Raw genomic sequence first — 22,528 nt, 5'->3', positions numbered from 1 at the left:
AGATTTTTGTAGCATTCGGATGTGACAATGGCCTCGGAATGCGGGGAACGTGATGGCAAGCATACTCCTGGTCAAGGCTTCGATCGACCACGTCTGAGTATCGCTATGTTCTGCACTAAGCACATCTGCGCCTGCCATCCGAAAACAAGTAATGGGCCAACCTTCTGTCACCCCAGACCTTTTCTTGGAGACTAGCAGTAGCTGGACAAGGGAATTACCACTGATAGCAGCGCAACACAGACGTCTGCATTTGGAGTGGTGCCGTGATTGGGAAGCATTCACTGGGGCATTGCTATGTGTGCAGCAATGACTCGTGGTTCTGCATTGCACTGTATGATCATCGTCAGCGACCTGGGGAGAGGTCCTGCTTTCCAATGTTTTTGAGCGGCAGAGCGGTGTTACTCTGAGTGTCACGGTATGGGGTTCCAGTCACAACTGGTTGTGGTTGAGGGAGGTCTTGATATCACAACGGTATGTGAAGGACATCCTGCATCCTCATGTGTTACCTTTCAAGTGACAGCATCATGGTGCTATTTTTCAACAAGACATTGCACGCGTATCTAGGGTTGATTGGTTTCTTGCTTGATTGGTGGGTGGGGAGCACAACCAAACAGTGGCATGACCAGTGCCACGATCCAAGGTAACAATCGATGGGCGGAACGACACAAAGAGCACAATACAGTCGATGGGAGAAGAAAGTGGGCAAAGAGGAACGTCGGGGCGGCAGGAAGGTTAAAGGATAGGAGGGACGGGAGGGGAAGGGACAGCATGGGGCACCCAAAGGCGTTATGCATGGTGGGGTGCAAGCATCGCAGCCGACCCATCCCGAGTCCCATACCATACCACACCTTACCATACCATACCTTACCATGATTGTGACACAGTGGGGACAACACAAGGGGAAGACGACAAAGAAAAGCGGAAACAAAACGGCACAAAAGACGAGACAAATCGTAAGGGAAGCAGGGGAAAACAATTGCCAACACTAACCTACGGACTCCCGTGTCAAAAGGAAATTCATATACGTAAGTCGGGCAGAAAAAACCACTTTTGTGAAGAAAAGATGATTGACATAACGATGTGAGGATCGTCTGCTAATACCCGAGATGAGAAAAGTGGGAGGGCATATTTAGTGTGAAGGGCCAAAAGCTGGGGTCAGCCTATATGTGAACTGTTTGCTTGGTGCTGAGGTATTCCCGTGACCAGCAAGGAGCCTTACATCTGTCCCCGACAGGACACGTGCAGGTCCAGCTCGCACGACAGCTCTGTCCCAGTATCCAGGACATGGACCACCAGACAGGACACCACGGCTTTATCACACCATTCTCATTTGAATCGGTGCACACATCCGGGCTAGACAGGATGCAATGTCATACTGATAAGTTGCTCACATTGCCAAGTTGTTCGTAAGTTTCACTCGATTTTGTAATCACTGAATTAACGTGACATACCCTCTCAACAGAAGGCAGGGACATGAAAGCGAAGCAGTGGTTGGGAAGGGAGTGACAGGGTTGTAGCCTATCCCTGATGTTATTGAATCTATACATTGGGCAAGCAGGAAATGAAACAAAAGAAAAATTGGAATTAAAATTCATGGAGAAGAAATAAAAACTTTGAGGTTTGCCCATGAGATGAGATGGTAATTCTGACAGAGATAGCAAAGGACATGGAAGAGCAGTTGAATGGAATGGGCAATGTCTTGAAAGGCGTATGTAAGGTGAACATCAACAAAAGCAAAAAGAGAATAATGGAATGTAGTCGAATTAACTCGGGTGATGCTGAGGGAATTAGATTAGGAAATGAGACGCTTAAAGTAGTAAAGTAGTTTTGCTATTTGGGGAGGAAAATAACTGATGATGGTCGAAGTAGAGAGGATATAAAATGTAGATTGGCAATGCCAAGGAAAGCGTTTCTAAAGAAGAGAGATTTTTTAACATCGAGTACAGATTTGTCAGGAACACTTTTCTGAAAGTATTTGTATGGAGTGAAGCCATGTATGGAAGTGAAACATGGACGATAACTAGTTTAGATAAGAAGAGAATAGAAACTTTCGAAATGTGGTGCTACAGAAGAATGCTGGGGGTTAGATGGTTAGATCACGTGACTAATGAGGAGGTACTGAACAGAATTGGGGAGAAGAGGAATTTGTGGTACAACTTGAAGAAGGGATCGGTTGGTAGGACATTTTCTGAGGCATCAAGGGATGACCAGTTTAGTATTGGAGGGTAGCATGGAGGGTAAAAATCGTAGAGGGAGACCAAGAGATGAATACACTAAGCGGATTTCGAAGGATGTAGGTTGCAGTAGGTATTATATTGTGTATTTAAACCGGGGAGGCTTTGTCCCGCCGTATCCTTCAGTGCTTCACAACCCCATAACAGGCCACAACAGTCCACCCACCCCACCGCCGCCCCACACCGACCCCAGGGTTTATGTTCGGTTCGGCTCCTAGTGGATCCCGCCTCACCCTCCCCCCTTCCCGGGAACGTCTCATACCAGACGAGTGAAACCCCAAATGTTTGCGTGGTAATTATGGTGTATGCTTATGTGAAGACAGTGTTTGCACAGCAATCGCCGACATAGCGTAACTGAGGCGGAATGATAGGAACCAGCCCGCATTCACCGAAGTAGATGGAAAATCGCCTTAAAAACCGACACACCGGACCTCGACACTAATCCGCCAGGCGGACTCGTGCCGGGCACCGGCACGCTTCCCTCTCGGGAAGCAGCGCGTTAGACCGCGCGGCTAGCCGGGGGCTGGTTGCAGTGGGTACTAGGAGATGAAGCAGCTTGCACAGGATACAGTAGCATGGAGAGCTGCATCAAACCAGTCTCTGGACTGAAGACCACAACAACAACAACAACAACAACAACCTTCTCAATCTGTGAAGTTTTATGTAGTTTTCTCGTCTCATTCTGAGTGTGTAACTTTTTTTGTCGGGCAGTGTAAATATAACATGTGTGGTTATGGCATCTAAACCACACCGTTCCAGATTTTTTTCTGAAATTCAAAATTCTCCGGATTTTCGATAATCCAGATGGCGTACAGTCCCCGTTAGACGCTATAAACGAGCTTCCACTGTACTGCAAAAATTGCGCCTTCCTCTAAACTGTCAACTTTCCCTTGTGACAGCGAGGATGGGCCGCAATCTGCAAGTGTACGCCCGGGGAACAGGAAACGGCGAGTGCAGCTCGTATGTTGCCAAACAAAAGCTGGAGCTGGCGTGGGCATCGTCGCCATTGTGTCCGCCGCCGTGATGAGAAAGCCCCGTCATAATCTGGCCGCCATTGTTCGCCGCGCAGTCATTTGTCACGACTGCACAGCGTCTCGCAGCGTCGCCGTCTCTGGGCGCACTCCGACGCTTTTTTGTTCCGGCCGTGAAAAGGCGGAAGCAATCGCACTAACAGCGACACTGATGCTGACAGTAACAGCGCACAGTGCCGGAGAGCCCCAGCGGACTGTAGATTACAAGGCAGCCAGCGCATCGCAGCGGGCTCAGCGTTATGCCCACATCTGCAGTTGGCCTCGGCCTCATTCCACTGGACAAAAAGCAAAACTAGTGGCAAAAAATAATGTTCACCTGTCATGGTGTCTTCCACACTGAAGAGGCAAAAGTCATGGGATAGCGATATGCACATTGAACCATAAAATTACTTTCAAATTTTTTTTTTTTTTTGAAGAATTACTTAATTTGAAACTACCGGGCAGATTAAAACTGTATGCCCGACCTAGACTCGAACTCGGGACCTTTGCCTTTCGCGGGCAAGTGCTCTACCATCTTAGCTACCGAAGCACGACTCTCGCCCGGTGCTCACAGCTTTACTTCTGCCAGTATCTCGTCTCCTACCTTCCAAACTTTATAGAAACTGTGAGGACCGGGCGTGAGTCGTGCTTCGGTAGCTCAGATGGTAGAGCACTTGCCCGCGAAAGGCAAAGGTCCCAAGTTCGAGTCTCGGTCGGGCACACAGTTTTAATCTGCCAGGAAGTTTCATATCAGCGCACACTCCGCTGCAGAGTGAAAATCTCATTCTGGAATTACTTTATTTGCTGGCGATTCATCAAGAACATTGACACATTTAATCACACTAGGTGAGCGTGGAAGTAGTTGCCATGAAGTAACTGATGGAAAATTACCTTTACCAAATGTAAATTTATTCCTAAAAGCTTTTTCAAAACAGATTTAAAATTATAAGCAGAAAAGCACACTCGAAATACCAAGTCACAATTTAACAAATGTGAATTTTATTCCTAAAAGCCTTTTAAAAAACAGATTTAAAATTACAGTCAGAAAGTACCCTCTAAATATCAAGTTACAATTATTCAGAGGCAGAATAAAAATTTTTTTTACAGTAGGAGCCATCGGGCTGAGAAGCTTCCGCCCCATTTCAACACGGCCGCTCACAACGATCTCTGAAAAACTACACTGGTGCAACACACCAGATTACTTTAAAGTAAAAATTTTAACAACTCACACAAACACATTAACTATGGATGGAAATGGTACAACACTCAACTAAGAAAATATTTGCCACCGAAAGTGCAATTTGTTTTTAAAAGGACTCTTACGGTGGAAGGGTGGCAACTTTATAAAAATAACTATTTAAATAAAACCCAGAAAATGCAGACTTACATAAAATGTACAACATGCTCTACATTACACTTATACCACCTCGCAAGATGATAGGCAAGATAAAAACATATTTCAAGAATTCTGCCGTCACTTCAAGCAATAAATTCGCTAACACACCGAATCTGACAAACATGACAGAGGCAGCTATTAACGTACGGCAGACAGACAGACAGACAGACAGACAGACACTAACTGCCTAACAAATGCGGACGAGAGACAGACGAGCAATCTGGGGACGAGAGACTGACCAAGAACACAAGCAGAATTTAACAAGTAACTGAAACAACATATCACTAATCACTTAACTTCTAATAACTGCGATTTCTGGCAAAAAGACCTGGCGCAGCACCCCCAAAACGCTCTCCCGAACTGTCCGCTGGCAGCAGCTTCAACATACACAGGAAGGCGCGCCCATCTCCCGTCTCACGGCGTCGCAGCTCGCCCCGGCCAGACCGATGTCGTTGGTTGGCTCCTGTTGCTCTCGTGTCGGTCGCTAAACCACTACGCCCCGCTATACGGTGCAGCCACCGGACTCACGTGGCGACCTCACATGCGCCGACTCTCCTGGCGGACACGTCATCTTATGTCTCAGTGCGCGACCGACCAACCGATCGATCCAACCGCCAATGCCCATTGCCTCAGCAAACCCGAGCAGACTGGCGGCCTAACACATACTGGCACTCCGGACGACAGACAGACAGACACTAACCGCCTCACCAATGCGGACGAGAGACAGACCCAGACTAACTTGGCTGACCAACTGACTGGACGCCCAGACTGACAGACTGACTGAAACCCACTGACCCCCTGACGAGTTTTTTTTTTTTTTTTTTTCTTTATTGAATTTCAATTCCCCCCAAAGGGGGCGGGCTGGCAGCAGCTTAGGACGCTGCTCTGCAGCCTACAGATTTTCTGACAAAGAGCAGGAGAATAAATAATAATAAAAAACAGGCGATAAAATCGGGGACTTAGTGAGTAACAAGGTGAAAAGAAAATGGGGAAATTAAAACAAGCGACAGAGGGATGATGAAGCGAATAAAAATACATACGGAGCAGACAGGGAAAACAATAGACAGTTAAAAAAACACGGCGACAGTCTGGATTCTGTTCGCAAAGTATATAAAATTCACACCCAGCGACAGCATGGTTTCTGTTCGCAACACAACACTGAATAGGCACTAGAACACAGCACGAAAAAGTCGGCAAAGGTGACACCACAGTCGAGAGCTGGTGGGGGGAAACTGGACAGGAGATGGGAAAACAAAAAGGGGGGAAAGGAGAGTAAAAGCGAAGGGGGGGGGGGGAACCGGGAAAGGAGCTGATGGAGGATGACGACCCATAAGAGGGGTAGGGGGCAGACGCGACAGGGACGGGGGTAGGCAGAGGAGGGGAATACAAAAGGACTGGGGGGGAGAAGGGAGGTAGGGAGAGCTGTAGTGGGGAGGAAACAGGACGGAAGGGGGGGGGGAAGAGGGAGCCCAGGGAAAGGACAGAGGAAAGGAGGGGGAGGGAGGATCAGAGTTGATAGGAAGGATAAATGGAGGGAGAGAGGGCATCATCTGGGAGGGGGAGCTGACGGAAGCCACCTTGGGAAAGGAGATGGAGGGTGTAGAGATGGAGGGTAGGGGGGACACAACGGTGAAGACGTGGCAGGGGGCAAGGATGGGAGAGGAGAGGAGCAACCAGGGGGTGAGGGGGTTCAAGACGGCGGGAGGTGTAGAGGATGCGGATATGTTCGAGGAAGAGGAGCAGATGGGGGAAAGGAATGAGATCATAGAGGATCCGCGTGGGGGACGGGAGGCGGATACGGAAGGCGAGGCGGAGTGCATGACGCTCAAGGATCTGGAGGGACTGATAGAATTTGGGGGGGGCAGATATCCAGGCAGGACTGGCATAACAGAGGATGGGACGGATTAAGGATTTGTAGGTGTGGAGGATGGTAGAGGGGTGCAACCCCCATGTCCGGCCAGAGAGGAGTTTGAGGAGGCGGAGGCGGTTGTGGGCTTTGGATTGGATGGATCGGAGATGAGGGATCCAGGTGAGGTGACGGTCAATGGTGAGGCCAAGGTAGGTGAGGGTGGGGGTGAGACGGACAGGATGTGCGCAGACAGTAAGGGAGAAATCCAGGAGCCGGAAGGAGCGAGTGGTACGACCTACGATGATTGCCTGGGTCTTGGAAGGATTTAGTTTCAGGAGCCATTGGTTACACCATGCAGCAAAAAGGTCAAGGTGATTCTGGAGAAGGCGTTGGGACCGTTAGAGGGTAGGAGCGAGGGCGAGGAATGCGGTGTCATCAGCATATTGCAAGAGGTGCACTGGAGGGGGGGGGGGGGGGTCCTGACGAGCTCATAACGCCCCTTAAATGCACGTGAACAGGCAATCTTTCCCCTTTCCCACCAGAGGGAGACACCAAAGCTGCGACTGCCACAGCGGCGCCACCGCCAGAAACGGCGACTGCTTACACAACGCGCTGCGGCGCGCTCTTCAAAACCGCAAATTTTACTACGGCTCACACATATACAGATGGCGGTAGTATCGCTTACACGAGGTATAAAAGGGCAGTGCATTGGCGGAACTGTCATTTTTACTCTGGTGATTGCTGACACGACTATAGCCACAAAACACGAATTATCGGACTTCGAACGTGGAATGGTATGTGTAGCTAGATGCGTGGGACATGCCATTTCGGAAATTGTTTGGGAATTCACTACTGCGAGATCCACAGTGTAGGTAGTGTGCCTTGGATACCAAATTTTAGGCATTATCTCTCACCACGGACAACGCAATGGCCGACGGCCTTCACTTAACGACATAGAGCTGTGTCGTTTGCGTAGAGCTGTCAGTGCTAGCAGACAAGCAACACTGCTTGAAATAATCGCATAAATCAATGTGGGACGTACGTCGAACATATGCATTATGACTGGGCGGCGAAATTTGGCGTTAATGGGCTATGGCAGTAGACGACCGTCGCAAGTGCCTTTGCTAACAGCACGACATCGCCTGCCGCCCCTCTCCTGTGCTTATGATCATATCGGTTGGACCCTAGACGACTGGAGAACCAGGACGTTGTCAAATGTCCTGATTTCAGCCGGTGAGAGCTGATTGTAGGGTTCGAGTGTGAAGCAGACCCCACGAAGCCATGGACTCAAATTGTCAACAATACACTGTGCAAGCTGGTGGTGGCACCATTGTAGTGTAGGCTATGTTTACATGGAATGGGCGAGGTCCTCTGGTCCAAAAGAACCGATCATTGGCTGGAAACGGTTCTGTTCGGCGACTCGGAGACCGTTAGCAGCTATTCAAGAACTTCATGTTCCCAAACAATGATGAAATCTATTAGGATGACAGTTGTCATGTCTGCAGGCCAGAATTATTCGCGACTGGTTTGAAGTACATTCTGGACAGTCCGAGCGAATGTTTTGGCCGCCCAGATCGCCCGACAGGAATCTCATCAAACGTTTTTGGGACATAATTGAGAGGTCAGTTCGCGCACAAAATCCTGCGCCGGCAATATTCTGGAAAGTACAGGCGGCTGCAGAAATGAAATGTGTGTGAATACCTAAGTGACCAAACTGCTGAGGTCATCGGTCCCTAGACTTACACACTACTTAAGCTAACTTATGCTAAGAGCAATACACACACTCATTCCCGGAGGAGGACTCGAACCTCCGGCGGGAGGGGTCGTGCGATCCGTGACATGCCGCCTCAAACCGCGCCGCCACCCCGCGCGGCGTGGCTGCAGAGGCAGAATGACGCAGTATTTATGCGTATTACTTGGAACGGTTTGTTGAGTCCATGCCATGTCGAGCTTCTGCACCAGGCCGGGCATTCGGAGGTCCGCCACGGTAATAGAAGGTATTCCACGACTTTTGTCAGCTCAGCGTATACGATATAGTTGAAAACACCGATGATTTTGCTGCTAAGTGATGCTAGTGGATTTTGCACGATCTGATTTTGACACACTTTTTCGTATACAGTTATAAGTCGCTACAGGTCCGTGAACTGTTGCGCAAGAAAATTGGTGATACATGGCGCCATCTATACTAAGGAAGTTTACTACGAAAAAGTGTACACTAAACAGCCAACTGAGAGGCAGCATAAAACTGTGAAAGTTTTTGTGCATGAGTGGTCAAAGTAACCACGGCGGTCGACGTATACCACGTTAGTGTGCTTCCCTTCGCGGTGCGCAGCGGTGTGTGTGTGTGTGTGTGTGTGTGTGTGTGTGTGTGTGTGTGTGTGTGTGTGTGTGTCCGCCAAATTTGGACAGCGGCCTGGAGGTGGAACTAAACACATGGGTGTCCAAAATTAAAGCAACAAACCATTATTTCCCTGTCCGGAGTCTAATTCACGATATAATCATACAAACTGTCAACAGATGTCCGTACTTAAGTTAAAATCTTCTGGGTTATTAGGCCGCGTCATGTTTCTTCTAAAATGTTCGACGTTTCGACCCCTCTGCTGGGATCTTCCTCAGGATCTTTTGGTGTCCACTACTGCTAGAACACGGTCAGAGACGAGTGTCGCGCCCACTTATAAAGGGGGAGTTTTTGGCGGTACTGGAGAAGTGATAGTATTGGTTAAAATTCATATGGCTACCATTGGTGGGCCATAGTCATAGGCTAACATTCCCGCTCTGATACAGAAGAGGGGCGTTGGTAGCCCATCTCCTGTAGATACTATTGACGGTCATCGTCATTGGATAGAAAGGCACTGTTCCACACTTATGCTGGAGAAGGGTTATTGGTTGAAATGCCTGCTACCGCTATTGGGTGGTCGTCATCAGTGGCTAGATTCGAAACGGACAGAGCAAGAGAGGGGGAATGTTTACCCAAAATATTATTGTCCGCCGAGGTGACTTGCAGCGCGTTGTTTATGCCGCTCACACACCGCGGTCGCGTATTCGCTTCCTTGATGGCGGGGAGCCACGATGCCGGAAGCCTATAGCGATCCTCTCCATTGAAATTAGATGCATTCTTAGAAATTTCAACAGCTTCTCGGACCTTTCTTCTATAAATGTTTGTTTCTTTAGCCAGTACACGTACGTTATTAAAATCGATGTCAGGGCCACAGTACTCGTGATGTTCCGCTACTGCCGATTTTCTACTTTATTTTAGCCGCATGTGCCGTTCGTGCTCCTTAATGAGTTCTTTAACAGTTCTTCCCGTTTCGCGTATATACACTTTGCCGTAGCCACATGGCAGTTGATAGACGCCTGCATTGTTGGGGTAATCAGGTACATCCGTTGTCCGTCGGAAAAAGTCTTTTACTTTGTTTTGACTAAAGAAAGATGTCTGAATACCATTTTTCTTTAAAATTCTACTTATGCGGTCAGTGACCCCAGAAACGAACGGTAACCTGACGGGGTGGGAAGGCGGTTCCTCGTCATTCTTATTAGCGTTATAAATATTCCGCCTAAAAGCCCTGTCGATTGAATAACTCCGATTCCAAGTTGTCATCGCTGATACGGAAGGCACGTGAAGACAGAGTGTTGAATACTGCTTGCTTCTGGGCTGGGTGGTGGTGCGAAGTGGCATCTAAATACCTGTTTGTCGTACGTTCGTGTCCTGCACGGAAGATAGCAATGTTGTCAACGGACCACCACACCAACGATGACGTTAGGGCACCTACCAAACGGGATAGTGTTAGTCGGATAGTTCCTCATCCACAACCGTTGTGTACACAGTCACAGACGTTGCAGTATATCACAGAGGGACACTCTGCGGTGGAAAGCCATGGGAAGAATGGGAGCAGGACAGACGCAAACTGATAGGGCCCGATGGCTTAATGTGAATCGTTCTGTTGTTTTTGGGATGTGGCGACAGTTTATAGAGATCGAAACTGTATTCGGAAGATCAGGGCGGTGCCGACCACGTGTGACATCAGAAAGACAGAATCGTTAATTGGGCTGCAGGGGCACGACGGTACCGCCTTAGTACCGCGCAGCAACTGGCATGTGACCTCGCAGCATCCACTGGACGTGTCGTAGAGAGGCAAACGGTTCGCTGAAGCCTTCGGCAGAGTGGCCTTTACTGTCGGAGACTTGCTGTGTGTATACCTCTGACGCGTCTTCACAGAAGGGGACGTCTGGAGTGGAGCTGTCATGCCACCTGAACGGTCGGACAGTGGGCGAATGTTGTTTTCATAAATGACTCCAGATTTGGTCTGGAGAGTGATTCTCGACGGATTCGCATCTTGAGGGCACGTGGAACACGATTTCGGGACCCAACTATTGTGCAAAGAGATATCAAGGATGATCCCTAACGGCGTGGACCATTCTTACTCCTCTTCACAAAATTGTACCGCTGAATCGGCAGTGTGTAACTGCGGTCAGGTGTCGTGACATCTTGAGATCTCATATGCGGCTGTTGCGAAGTGGTTTGGGCCCACACTTCGTGTTGCTGTACGATAATGTTCGACTTCGTACAGCACGCGTGGTTGCTGTGAAACAGCAAATGGAAGATATTGCACGCATCATGCCGTGGCCTGCTCGCTCTTTCAATTTGAATCTCATACAGCACGTCTGGGATGCACTAGGGAGACGGTTTGCACCACATCAGCGTCCATCATCCATTCCGCAAGACTTGCGAGCAGTGCTGCAGGAAGAACGAGCGTTTTTGCCTCAATATGAGATTGATGACGTCATTCACAGCATGCCCCGTCGTTTGTCATGCCGGTATTGCCGCCAGAGGTGGTCACACAGCTTACTAAGCATATTAACCTGTTGTCAGAATGTGTGTGCAAATCCCTTAAGTCGGTAAAACAAAGAACATTTTTTTTCTACCGTTATCAGGATTGTCACAAGTTTCTCCAAGTGAAATTCCCTGATATGTACCTGATTTCCCGACGTTTTAGGATTATTCCGTGACAAATTTTGAGATCTCGAGGGTAAGTTAAGACGTAAGTTGACAACCTGTCCTTGGAGCTACGGTACAAGAAACAATAGTGCAAACGAGGATATATATAAAGCATGCAAGCAGATGGCATTTCCTGATGTGAGCAAAAATCGTAAGTACTAACATAAACATCTGTCGTAATCAACTGTTTTTAGCTGGAGAAAGCAAGCCAAATGGTACATGTGTTTCATTAAGACCACTGATGCTATTTCAATAAAACGAAACACTGAAGTTAAAATCTTCTGGGTTATTAGGCCACGTCATATTTCTATTAAAATGATCGCCGTTTCGACCCCTCTGCTGGGATCTTCATCAGGATCTTATGGTGTCCACTACTGCTAGCAGTGACAACGGCCACGAAAGCCTGCAGAATTACGTATAACGGAACACAGTTGGAGACAAAAATACGCATTTCCTTGTAGTCGCAAAACAGATTTAAAATATCTTCACTGATTTCAGAAGTAACCTGAGAAAAAAGTAGGCCTCTTGAAAGAAGTGTATAAGCAGGGGAAGAATATTGTGTAAACTAAGACCGTACGTGACATGTTGGTTCTGCTATGTTCGTTATTGTCGGTTATTACCCATTGTGTTATATCATTTTACAGGTATTGTGTGATTTTTCTTTCGAGAAGTATATAAGTACAAACCCCCAGAAACTGCCACAATTTTCTTCTTCTTATCGTCCACACTTCCCAACAAATAATCTACCTTTGAAGCGCCACAATGTAATAGAACAAATATTATGTCTATAAAACGCCACACTGCACAACGTACTTGCGGCAAGACAGTCGCAATTCCTGAAATTCATCAGCCATGACCTGCTGAAGAGATCTGCAGTCCTGGGTCCATGAGTAAACCACGACAATCCGCTGCATTACGCTACACACTAACAGACCCGACCTGCGGGCAGATCTGTGAGACTAGATCCAACCGGCAGGGCCTGTACTTTAGTGGCTTCAGATCGGTAACCTCGGTCCATTACAGGTATCTACAGAAACTGCCGGCGGTTTTGGCCCGTCGCGGAAATCCACTCGTGTAGCCAGCTGTTCGCGAGCCACAGACAGCATGTTGATGAAATGAGACCGCGGTGATCAATCCATGCGACAGATAACTTCTTCAGATATTCTGAGAATCAATAATAATGAGGATAGGTAGCAACTCGTCGTAAGGATGATTGCTGAGCCGCACAAAGAAAAATCACACTCTCACAAATCTCGATCATATCCTTTGTCAGAAAACAAGAGCATACGCACATCCACACAGTTACTCAGACGCCGGCAGGAGTGGCCGAGCGGTTCTAGGCGCTACAGTCTGGAACCGCGCGACAGCTACAGTCGCAGGTTCGAATCCTGCCTCGGGCATGACTCTGTGTGATGTCCTTAGGTTAGTTAGGTTTAAGTACTTCTAAGTTCTAGGGGACTGATGACCTCAGAAGTTAAGTCCTATAGTGCTCGGAGCCATTTGAACCATTTGAAGTTACTCAGACACAACTCGCGCATACATGACCGCCATCTCCGGCCGCTGCGTCAACGATCTCTCCGAAAATCAGATCCAAACAAACCACCCCTCGCGCCTTCCAGTCTGTCGTCGGCAGCTTCTAGGTTAGTGGCAAGATGTGGTGGCAGCACTGACTGCTAGTTGAGAGGAGTGGTAGAAAGTGGAGAAGCAGTAATAATGAGGGAGTGGGGAAGCGGCGCACGTACTCAGCTGCGCACAGCCACCGCAAACAAACCATTTCATCTACTGAGACAAAAACGATATGTATATGAAGATGGTATCTGAATATAAGATGAACATCAACAAAAGAAAACGAGGATAATGGAATGTAGTCGAATTAACTCGGGTGATGCTGAGGAATTAGATTAGGAAATGAGATGCTTAAAGTAGTAAAGGAGTTTTGCTATTTCGGGAGCAAAATAACTGATGATGGTCGACGTAGAGAGGATATAAAATGTAGACTGGCAATGGCAAGGACAGCGTTTCTGAAGAAGAGAAATTTGTTAACATCGAGTATAGATTTGTCAGGAAGTCGTTTCTGAAAGTATTTGTATGGAGTGTAGCCATGTATGGGAGCGAAACATGGACGATAAATAGTTTGGACAAGAAGAGAATAGAAGCTTTCGAAATGTTGTGCTACAGAAGAATGCTGAAGATTAGATGGGTAGATCACATATGAGGAGGTATTGAATAGAATTGGGGAGTTTGTGGCATAATTTGACAAGAAGAAGGGATCGGTTGGTAGGACATGTTCTGAGGCATCAAGGGATCACCAATTCAGTATTGGAGGCCAGCGTGAAGGGTAAAAATCGTAGAGGGATACCAAGAAATGAATACACTGAACAGATTCAGAAGGATGTAGGTTGCAGTAAGTACTGGGAGATGAAGGAGCTTGCACAGAATAGATTAGCATGGAGAGCTGCATCAAACCAGTCTCTGTACTGAAGTCCACAACAACAAGATCTGTTCTGTCGGACATGCGCGAAGGAACATATACCATCGGTGACCATGCAACTGTAGTAGAATGAAATGATGATTAAATCAAGACTCTAAGTTGTCGACAGGCGTTGATATACATCATCATATATAGTTAACGGTAAGCGCACATTGACCTCCTTCTTCTGTGCTGGATGCACACGCATTGCCCGAACTCTTACGGGACTCGGTAAGATTGTATGCCGCGAATAATGAGTGTAATGGGGAAGGGCACAACGAATGTAGTGTGTGGACATTAAGTTGGGAATGTGGGTCTCACGGGGAGCGTGGAAGGGATAAATCTCTGCAGTCGCACTGTCCTCTGTGCCCTTGGTGGCTCGGATGGAGTCCGCAGCTCGTGGCCTTGCGGTAGCGTTCTCGCTTCCCGCGGGGTCAAGGTTTTTCTCTGCCTCGTGATGACTGGGTGTGTGTCTTTCATCATCATTTCATGCCTGCACGGTAGCTCAGCGTGTTTGATCCGAGGCTTAGATGCCCTCTGTAATAAAAAAAAACTGAGTTAATCGATCAACAATGACCTTAAAAGGGTGTCTTACGACGTCCTCCCCGAGCAGATGCGACGAACGAAAGCGAACAAAATGAGATTAAAAAAAATGGATAGAGTGTCTCCCATATAAGCAGGAGGTTCCGGGTTCGAGTCTCGGTCGGGGTACACATTTTCAACTGTGCCCGTTGATGTATATCAACGCCTGTCGACAGCTTAAGGTCTTGACTTAATTATCATTCCAAAAACGAAATATTTCCAGTGTTTCTTTCTTTTTTTCAAATTTCCCAGATGTGTTTGAAATTCCCTGGTACTCCCCGATTTACAGACTCTGGCAACGCTGCCTTTGCATGTTGCAGTTGTGTACGTTTTGTATTCTTTGTATTGTTCCTACTTTACTATCACCCGATTGTACTGTTTTGTGGCAAAATAAACGCAACCGTGCAAAAATGTGTCGCTCTAAATTGCAGGAGTCGGCGTCGGGCTCGTCGTGTGAGGGCTCCGTGTCGCACGAGCTGGACGAGACGGACGAGTGCGACGGCGAGGCGGACGAGGAGGCGGCGGCGTGCGACATCGGGCTGGTGGAGCGCCTCATCCGCACGCACCCCGTCTGGTTCCTGCCCGGCATCCAGCGCGCCGGCGCCTTCCACCTGCTGCAGGGCAAGGAGGAGGGGGTCCGTGCTCTGCTCACTCTCGCCCTATCACTCATTCCATTTCAGTTGATTTATTGCTCATTTAGAGACCTGTTGTCATACATTTTATAACAGCTATAGTTCAATTCTTTTATCTTGGCGGGTCGCGCATGCCCGCCCAGAAGCGGGAGATTGCTGCGTTGCCAGTTGCACGCGCCAAGAGAAGCAGCGCCATAGTATAGTTTAGGGGCGAGCGCGCAGTTTATGAAGGAAAGCCACCACGGCCGGATTAACCCTTTCGCTGCTACAGAGACGTGCTCCCCGCATTCCGCGCTGTGCGCGATTTTGTCATCATTGCACTGCTCGCCAGTGCAGACACATGGTGTTTCGACTGCTTTGACACACTTTATCATTCGATTTCACAAATACTATTTGGCCCAAAAATTTGAATTTTACACATCTTCTTCACTCATACCTTCTCCCCATAAATGACTTAATTTTTTTCGAAGTTCAACGCGGTTATTGTGCAGCATTAGATGTAGTAAACCATTGCACGAAATTTTGAAGAGTTTGCAGAGGTAAAAGTCCATAGCGTATAGTTGCTGTTAGAATTTTCAAAAAATTACATTCAAACGAATAAAATTCATGAAGTGAGACTCTTCGATATTGTATTTAAATAAAGAAAATATTAAGCACCGAACAAGGTTTGAAGAGAACCTTTCGCTTCGCGGCCATACACTTTAACCATTATCGTCCAAAGCTCGTGGTCGTGCGGTACCGTTCTCGCTTCCCGCGCCCGGGTTCCCGGGTTCGATTCCCGGCGGGGTCAGGGATTTTCTCTGCCTCGTGATGACTGGGTGTTCTGTGATCTCCTTAGGTTAGTTAGGTTTAAGTAGTACTAAGTTCTAGGGGACTGATGACCATAGATGTTAAGTCCCATAGTGCTCAGAGCCATTTAACCATTACGCTAACGCAGCACGACATTTAATACAACTCTCGGAGGACTTAAAAATATCACGCAAAATACCGACAAACATTGTTGGTATGACTGAATTACTCACGTTTCGTCGAAGTACAATAGGAAATAAACAATTGCCGCTGTTCTTTATTGCGAAAAAGCGGTTAGTGAGAATGATACAAACACCTTTCCTTGCTATCGCCTGAATTAGGAGGCTTATTGCTTGTTTGGTTTAATTAATTAATAGAATATGAAGCAATTGGTATAAAGAATGCTTTTTCGAAACTTTCTATAAAAGAAAGTCTGCTATCAAGACACTCCTTTGTTCAATTACTTTATTTATGACTGAACGTTTCTAAAACTGAAGACACTTGTCCGTGGTGTGCACTGCAGTCGAGCTCTGGCAACGTCGTTCTCTGTTCATTGGCTGACTGTGTTTTGTGACGTCAGATGCGCAGAACGAACCTAAACTCGGCCGCCGTCATAAATGACGCGCACTTCATGTTACAGCTTTTCATGTAGATTACAAAACGTATTCCATGTTACAAACAGCAGTTACAGTGGAAGTAAAAATAAATTAAAAATACATTAGAAAGTGAAAGAAAAAACACAAAAATATTCAGATTTTAAGACGATATGATGATAGAATATAACGATTGAAATTGCTACACAACGAAGATGACGTACTACAGACGCGAAATTTAACCGACAGGAAGCAGATGCTGTGATATGCAAATGATTAGCTTTTCAGAGCATTCACACAAGGTTGGCGCCGGTGGCGACACCTACAACGTGCTGACATGAGGAAAGTTTCCAAGCGATTTCTCATACACAAACAGCAGTTGACCGGCGTTGCCTGGTGAAACGTTGTTGTTATGCTTCGCGTAAGGAGCAGAAATGCGTACCATCACGTTTCCGACGTTGATAAAGGTTGGACTGTAGCATATCGCGATTGCGGTTTATTGTATCGCGACACTGCTGCTCGCGTTCATCGAGATCCAATGACTGTTAGCAGAATATCGAATCGGTTGGTTCAGGAGGGTACTACGGAACGCCGTGCTGGATCCCAACGGCCTCGTATCACTAGCAGTCGAGATGACAGGCATCTTATCCGCTTGGCTGTAACGGATCGTGCACCCACGTCTCGTCTCGATCCCTGAATCAACAGATGGGAACGTTTGCAAGACAACAACCATCTGCACGAACAGTTCGACGACGTTTGCAGCAACGTGGACTATCAGCTCGGAGACCGTGGCTGTGGTTACCCTTGACGCCGCATCACAGACAGGAGCGCCTGCGATGGTGTACTCGACGACGAACCTGGGTGCAAGAATGGCAAAACGTCATTTTTTCGGATGAATCCAGGTTCTGTTTACAGCATCATGATGGTCGCATCCGTGTTTGGTGACATCGCGGTGAACGCACATTGGAAGCGTGTATTCGTCATCGCCATACTGGCGTATCACCCGGCGTGATGGTATGGGGTGCCATTGGTTACACGTCTCGGTCACCTCTTGTTCGCATTGACGGCACTTTGAACAGTGGACGTTACATTTCATGTGTGTTACGATTCGTGGCACTATCCTTTACTCGATCCCTGCGAAACCCTACATTTTAGCACAATAATCCACGACCGCATGTTGCAGGTCCTGTACGGGCCTTTCTGGATACAGAAAATGTTCGACTGCTGCCCTGGCCAGCACATTCTCCAGATATCTCACCAATTGAAAACGTCTGTTCAGCGTTGGCCGAGCAACTGGCTCGTCACAATACTCCAGTCACTACTTTCGATGAACTGTGGTATCGTGTTGAAGCTGCATGGGCAGCTGTACCTTTACACGCCATCCAAGCTCTGTTTGACTCAATGCCCGGGCGTATCAAAGCCGTTATTACCGCGAGAGATGGTTGTTCTGGGTACTGATTTCTCAGGATCTATACACCCAAAGTGCGTGAAAATGTAATCACATGTCAGTTCTGGTATATTTGTTCAATGAATACCCGTTTATCATCTGCATTTCTTCTTGGTGTAGCAATTTTAATGGCCAGTAGTGTATGCTGTCCTATCCCAGAAAAAACTTTCTAGGCACCCTATAAGAGACGAGTGGGCAAGATTCCACAACTACCCTGTTGCATGCCTACGTAGCAAACGTGTTTTCAAACGGCTGTAGCATGGAAACGGTTCGTTTTTGGACGAGGGTTCATATTCAATATATTATATACTCACTCCCCTCTACAAGTCCTAGAAGTATGTACCGAACACCCTATATAACACTCCCTTGGGGGAAGTTACTTTTACGTCTGAAGACTTCTATCCATTGAGAATGATGTGCTGTATTCTGTTTGCTAGGAATTCTTCAGTGCGATCATACTTCTGGTCTGATATTACATACTTTCGTATTTTTTTCAGCAGGTGGCAGTGCGGAACTGTATCGAATGCCTTCTTGAAGGAACACGCCGTCAGTCTGATTTCACAAGATGTGATTGCAACAGATGAGATTTTCGGTCTCTAGAAATGTCAATATGCGAACATAAAACAAGTTACAAAATTCGTGTTGTCAGAGATATTGGCTTCGCTCCTCCGGCGACCAGCGGTACATTGTTCTAGAAGAGGAGCAATACCTTTCGCATACCACAAGGGAAATTCCCCACCGCAATCCTCTCAGATTTAGCGGTAAAATGACACCAGTGGTAGCCCGTCAAAAATTGAACACAGACCAAGCATGAAAGCAGAAGAAAGATGTACTGAACTACGAAAAAAGAACGAAAATCGAAACAATGATCATTCCAAACTTGAGATGTGCATCATTGAGGGAACTGTAAGAAACAGTGTGTCGTGGTTGTGTCGTCACGTTGTTGGACTGCCAAACGGGAGATCAGTGTTCTAATCTCCCTCGTGCCCAATGATTTTTTTTTTTCAGAAATTTATTAACTGTTCGTCCGTTCATTGACGTGTCTGATCTCCTTTTGTAGTCTTGCCAACTGACTTACATAAATTGATTACAGAATACGAGTCACAAGTAAACATGATGAAGTGAGGGCAGCCGAGATGTCGCATAGACCTCTTACAGAAATGTGAACAGCAAACAAACAGTTGTGAACTGTGTTACAACAAAGGAATTCGAGAGTCAAAACTTCCAAAACAGAACGCAAGAGTCATAAATGTGATACTCCTGTACAACAAATAGGAGGTACGTATGCCTGGAGATCCCTTCGTTACACTGCGTTGTTGTAATCGCACGTTACACCACAAGTTTGACGTCAGTGACCGGACGGACAGCTCATAATTTTGCGAAAAAAAGAGGCATGAGGGAGGGGGTGGGGGGTTGAACACGGATCTCCCCCTTTGTAGTTCAACACCGTAACCGTAGATTCATGTCGCCATAGCTATTGAAACTCGGTCGATCTTGCACGTTTTGCTCTTGGACCGTTCTCTGTTTCTATTTTGCTACTTTTTTCACAGTTCATTACACCGTTTTCCTGTTTTCGTGCTTGCATCTGTATTCAGTTCTGTCTGCTGGACCATCTTATCACTAAACCTGAGAGGGTTTGCGATGGGGAACTTCCTTTCTCAGTTAGAATTGTATTGGTATCCCTTCAAGTCCAGTGGTCTTTGCTCTGTTGAGCGATTTCTGTTATTTTTCTGACACATCGCCTTGATTTCGATATCAGTCGTTTCAACGATTTAAAGGAGGAACTAAAATGCGATCTTCCTTAGTGAAACAGTTGTGGAAAAACACGTGAAGTATTTCGGCCGTCTCTCTGTTCTCCTCTGCGACCTTATCTGTCTCTTGGTCTCTCAATGGAAAGCAATTATACGAAAGATTTTACTTGGCACGGCTCGAAGTTTTTTTATCTGATACTCTGCTGATGGGCTCCGCCCGAAACGCGTAAAAAAAAAAGAAGTGTGCTCTACCAAAACTATATTTAGGTAAATTCTTCATTTGTGTGGCCATATTGACCTTAGTTGCTTTACAATTTCTGAGGGTATTTTCGTTCTATCGTTGCAACTACAAGAAAATGCGTGTTTTTTTCATCAGACGCGTTTCGCTTTATCGAGGTAAAGCATCATCAGTGATCTGTAATTAAAAATATTTACACTTTGTTTTGTTTCTAAGATCTGAAAACGATTGTTAACAATATGTTGCTATTCGTGTTTCGGACAGAAATTCTTAGCAACCTGTCTGGCAACTTTTGCTGCTTACAGAAATGAAGTAATTGGCGGGATTACCGGTAGTATTGTTAGCATCGAAAGGGGAAGAAACATAAATGAGTGTGTAAGAGAGGAACATCTAGCCGCCGACTTCTGTCTGTTTTTTCGTTTGCTTGGTAGTTCGTTTTGCATATAATCACCGCACATAATTCAGCGTTAGTCCATTGTGTATGTCACGTCCTTTTAGAATATAAATTTCATTGTATAAGTAATAAAAATAAGTTGATTACGTAACTTTCGCGCCTTTATGTAACCAAAGGAATTACTTTCGATGAAAGTACAGTTGACATGCACAAACATAAAAAAATTAAACAATTATTGTTGTTATTTTGTATTCAATTGAAAGTTTATCATCAAGATTTATTGATAAATGCGAAAATTGTTTATGAATGACAGATCCATGTTTTATATAAGCTCGACGAACTATTGAAGGTATTTTTGATATATTTTTGTTTTGCGGTTTTTCGTTTTTTAAATTGCGTTTTTTGCACTATATGGCAAATCTGTTGGTTTTTTAATTTTTACTAGTACATCCCTCTGCTTCACTTTACAAATCAGTTTCGAATAAAACCTGAATTAAACATTGGTGTTTTCAATTCTCTACTAATACTGTTCATTTTTAAATGACAGGAGGATAGCTATGTAGAATCAAAACCTTCCGTAGGTTTCGCAGCCCTTTATACAGGGTGTATCATAATTAATGGCGTAAACGCATACAGTTGAAAGTATACGATACTGGAAGCAAAAAAGTCTCAGTAAACATGGGGTCGAAAATGGATACCGTAAGGGCTACGAGCAATTTTTCATCTTCGATACTGTGAAACAAATCTCTTCTAATGCAAGCTCTTTGCTTTTCACATTTTGGGAAGTAGTAGTATGGACCAAAACAAGAAAAAATGTCCACTAAACATTTGCTCTAAAATGCATACCTTAAAAGTTATGAGCAATTGTTCATTAGAAGAGTTGTGTTTCGAAGTATCGAAGATGAGCATGTGCGCAAAGCTCTTAAGGTATGGATTTTATAGCACATTTTTACTGGATTTTTTTTTCTTGTTTTGGTCCACATTACCATTTACCAAAATATGGAAAGGAAAGAGCTTTCAGTAGAAGAGATTTACTTCACAGTATCGAAGATGAAAAATTGCATTTTCGACGCTATGTATATTGAGACTTTTTTGCTTCTAGTATCGTGTACTTTCAATTGTATGCGTTCACGCCATTAATTATGATACACCCTGTACATCGTCACTCAGTTTCTAGGTGGTTCACCGCTTCCGGATTACAGGGGAAACTAGTAAGACACTGATCGAATATGTAAACAAAGCTATTGATATGAGGTGAAATCCTGTGAGTGTGCAACACACTTAATGTACAGGTAACGCGGATACGATCGTAAACTGACAAAGGCTACAAGGAAAACTGCGGCAGTCTACATTTGCTTACGGAAGTTTTACAGCTCTACCTTTCACTCTAGTGTGCTGTTTTTACTAGTGGTATAATGAGCCGCTGAGAAATATGTGCCCAGTATTACTGTAATGGTCACAGGCCTCCTGTGAGTCTTCATGTCGCAACTTAAGCAAAGAGAAGATAGACCAAGGAAGTAATAACTCTAAACTGCTGCAGCTTAAGGTACTATTATTCCACCACAAACTACGGTTTCCCAGATACGAATCGACTTTCGCTACCATTAGCCCCGACGCTAAGTGTCAACTTAATTTGCGCGTGTAGTAGTCATTAACATCGGTGTCCGCAAGGGGGACTCCCCCCACCCCCCCTAGAATCTATGATGCAGAGTATTTACTAATTAACGAATTATGATACATTTCTAGAAGTGATTGCCGCGAGTCCCTTGAGCCTATCGCTTAGTTGCTTGTAGCTTTACGTGGCTGTGCGCAATGAGACAATACTATCGCGTTAGCAGTTGCTGTATGACTTCCATTGTTTGCAATTTCAGAGTCGTGTCGTGGTCATTAGGCTCTCAGCTTACCACTCAATAGAACTTACCATTAACCCTGCTCAATTTAAAAAAAAGGTTTGAAATTTGTTGGAAGTCGGTATGTGCTCTCATTCTTAAATAATTAGTGAATGTAGACTAGTTAATTTCCATGCCGTGAGTTAAACTGTTCCTAACTGGAATGCCTTTGGCATAATACTATGACTCTTAGCGAGTAAATTATGACCGCATTTTAAGTTTTTAAATTGGGTATATATTGAAAAACAAAATTTTTGC

At 45.9% G+C, this 22,528-nt stretch overlaps 1 protein-coding gene across 1 annotated transcript in view; it reads left to right on the top strand.

Annotated features, from left to right (window-relative positions):
• LOC124717395 (protein sprint) overlaps window positions 1–22,528 on the top strand; it is a 305,335-nt gene that overhangs the window by 186,592 nt on the left and 96,215 nt on the right. Inside the window, exon 4 of the mRNA XM_047244247.1 lies at window positions 14,969–15,172. Coding sequence (XP_047100203.1) covers window positions 14,969–15,172 — 204 coding nt within the window. The remainder of the gene's footprint in view (window positions 1–14,968; window positions 15,173–22,528) is intronic.

The sequence above is a fragment of the Schistocerca piceifrons genome, chromosome 9 (genome assembly GCF_021461385.2).
Source record: "Schistocerca piceifrons isolate TAMUIC-IGC-003096 chromosome 9, iqSchPice1.1, whole genome shotgun sequence".
Taxonomy (NCBI): Eukaryota; Metazoa; Arthropoda; class Insecta; order Orthoptera; family Acrididae; genus Schistocerca; species Schistocerca piceifrons.
Note: the sequence above shows the minus strand (reverse complement) of the source record. Positions and strands in the feature narration are given on the sequence as shown.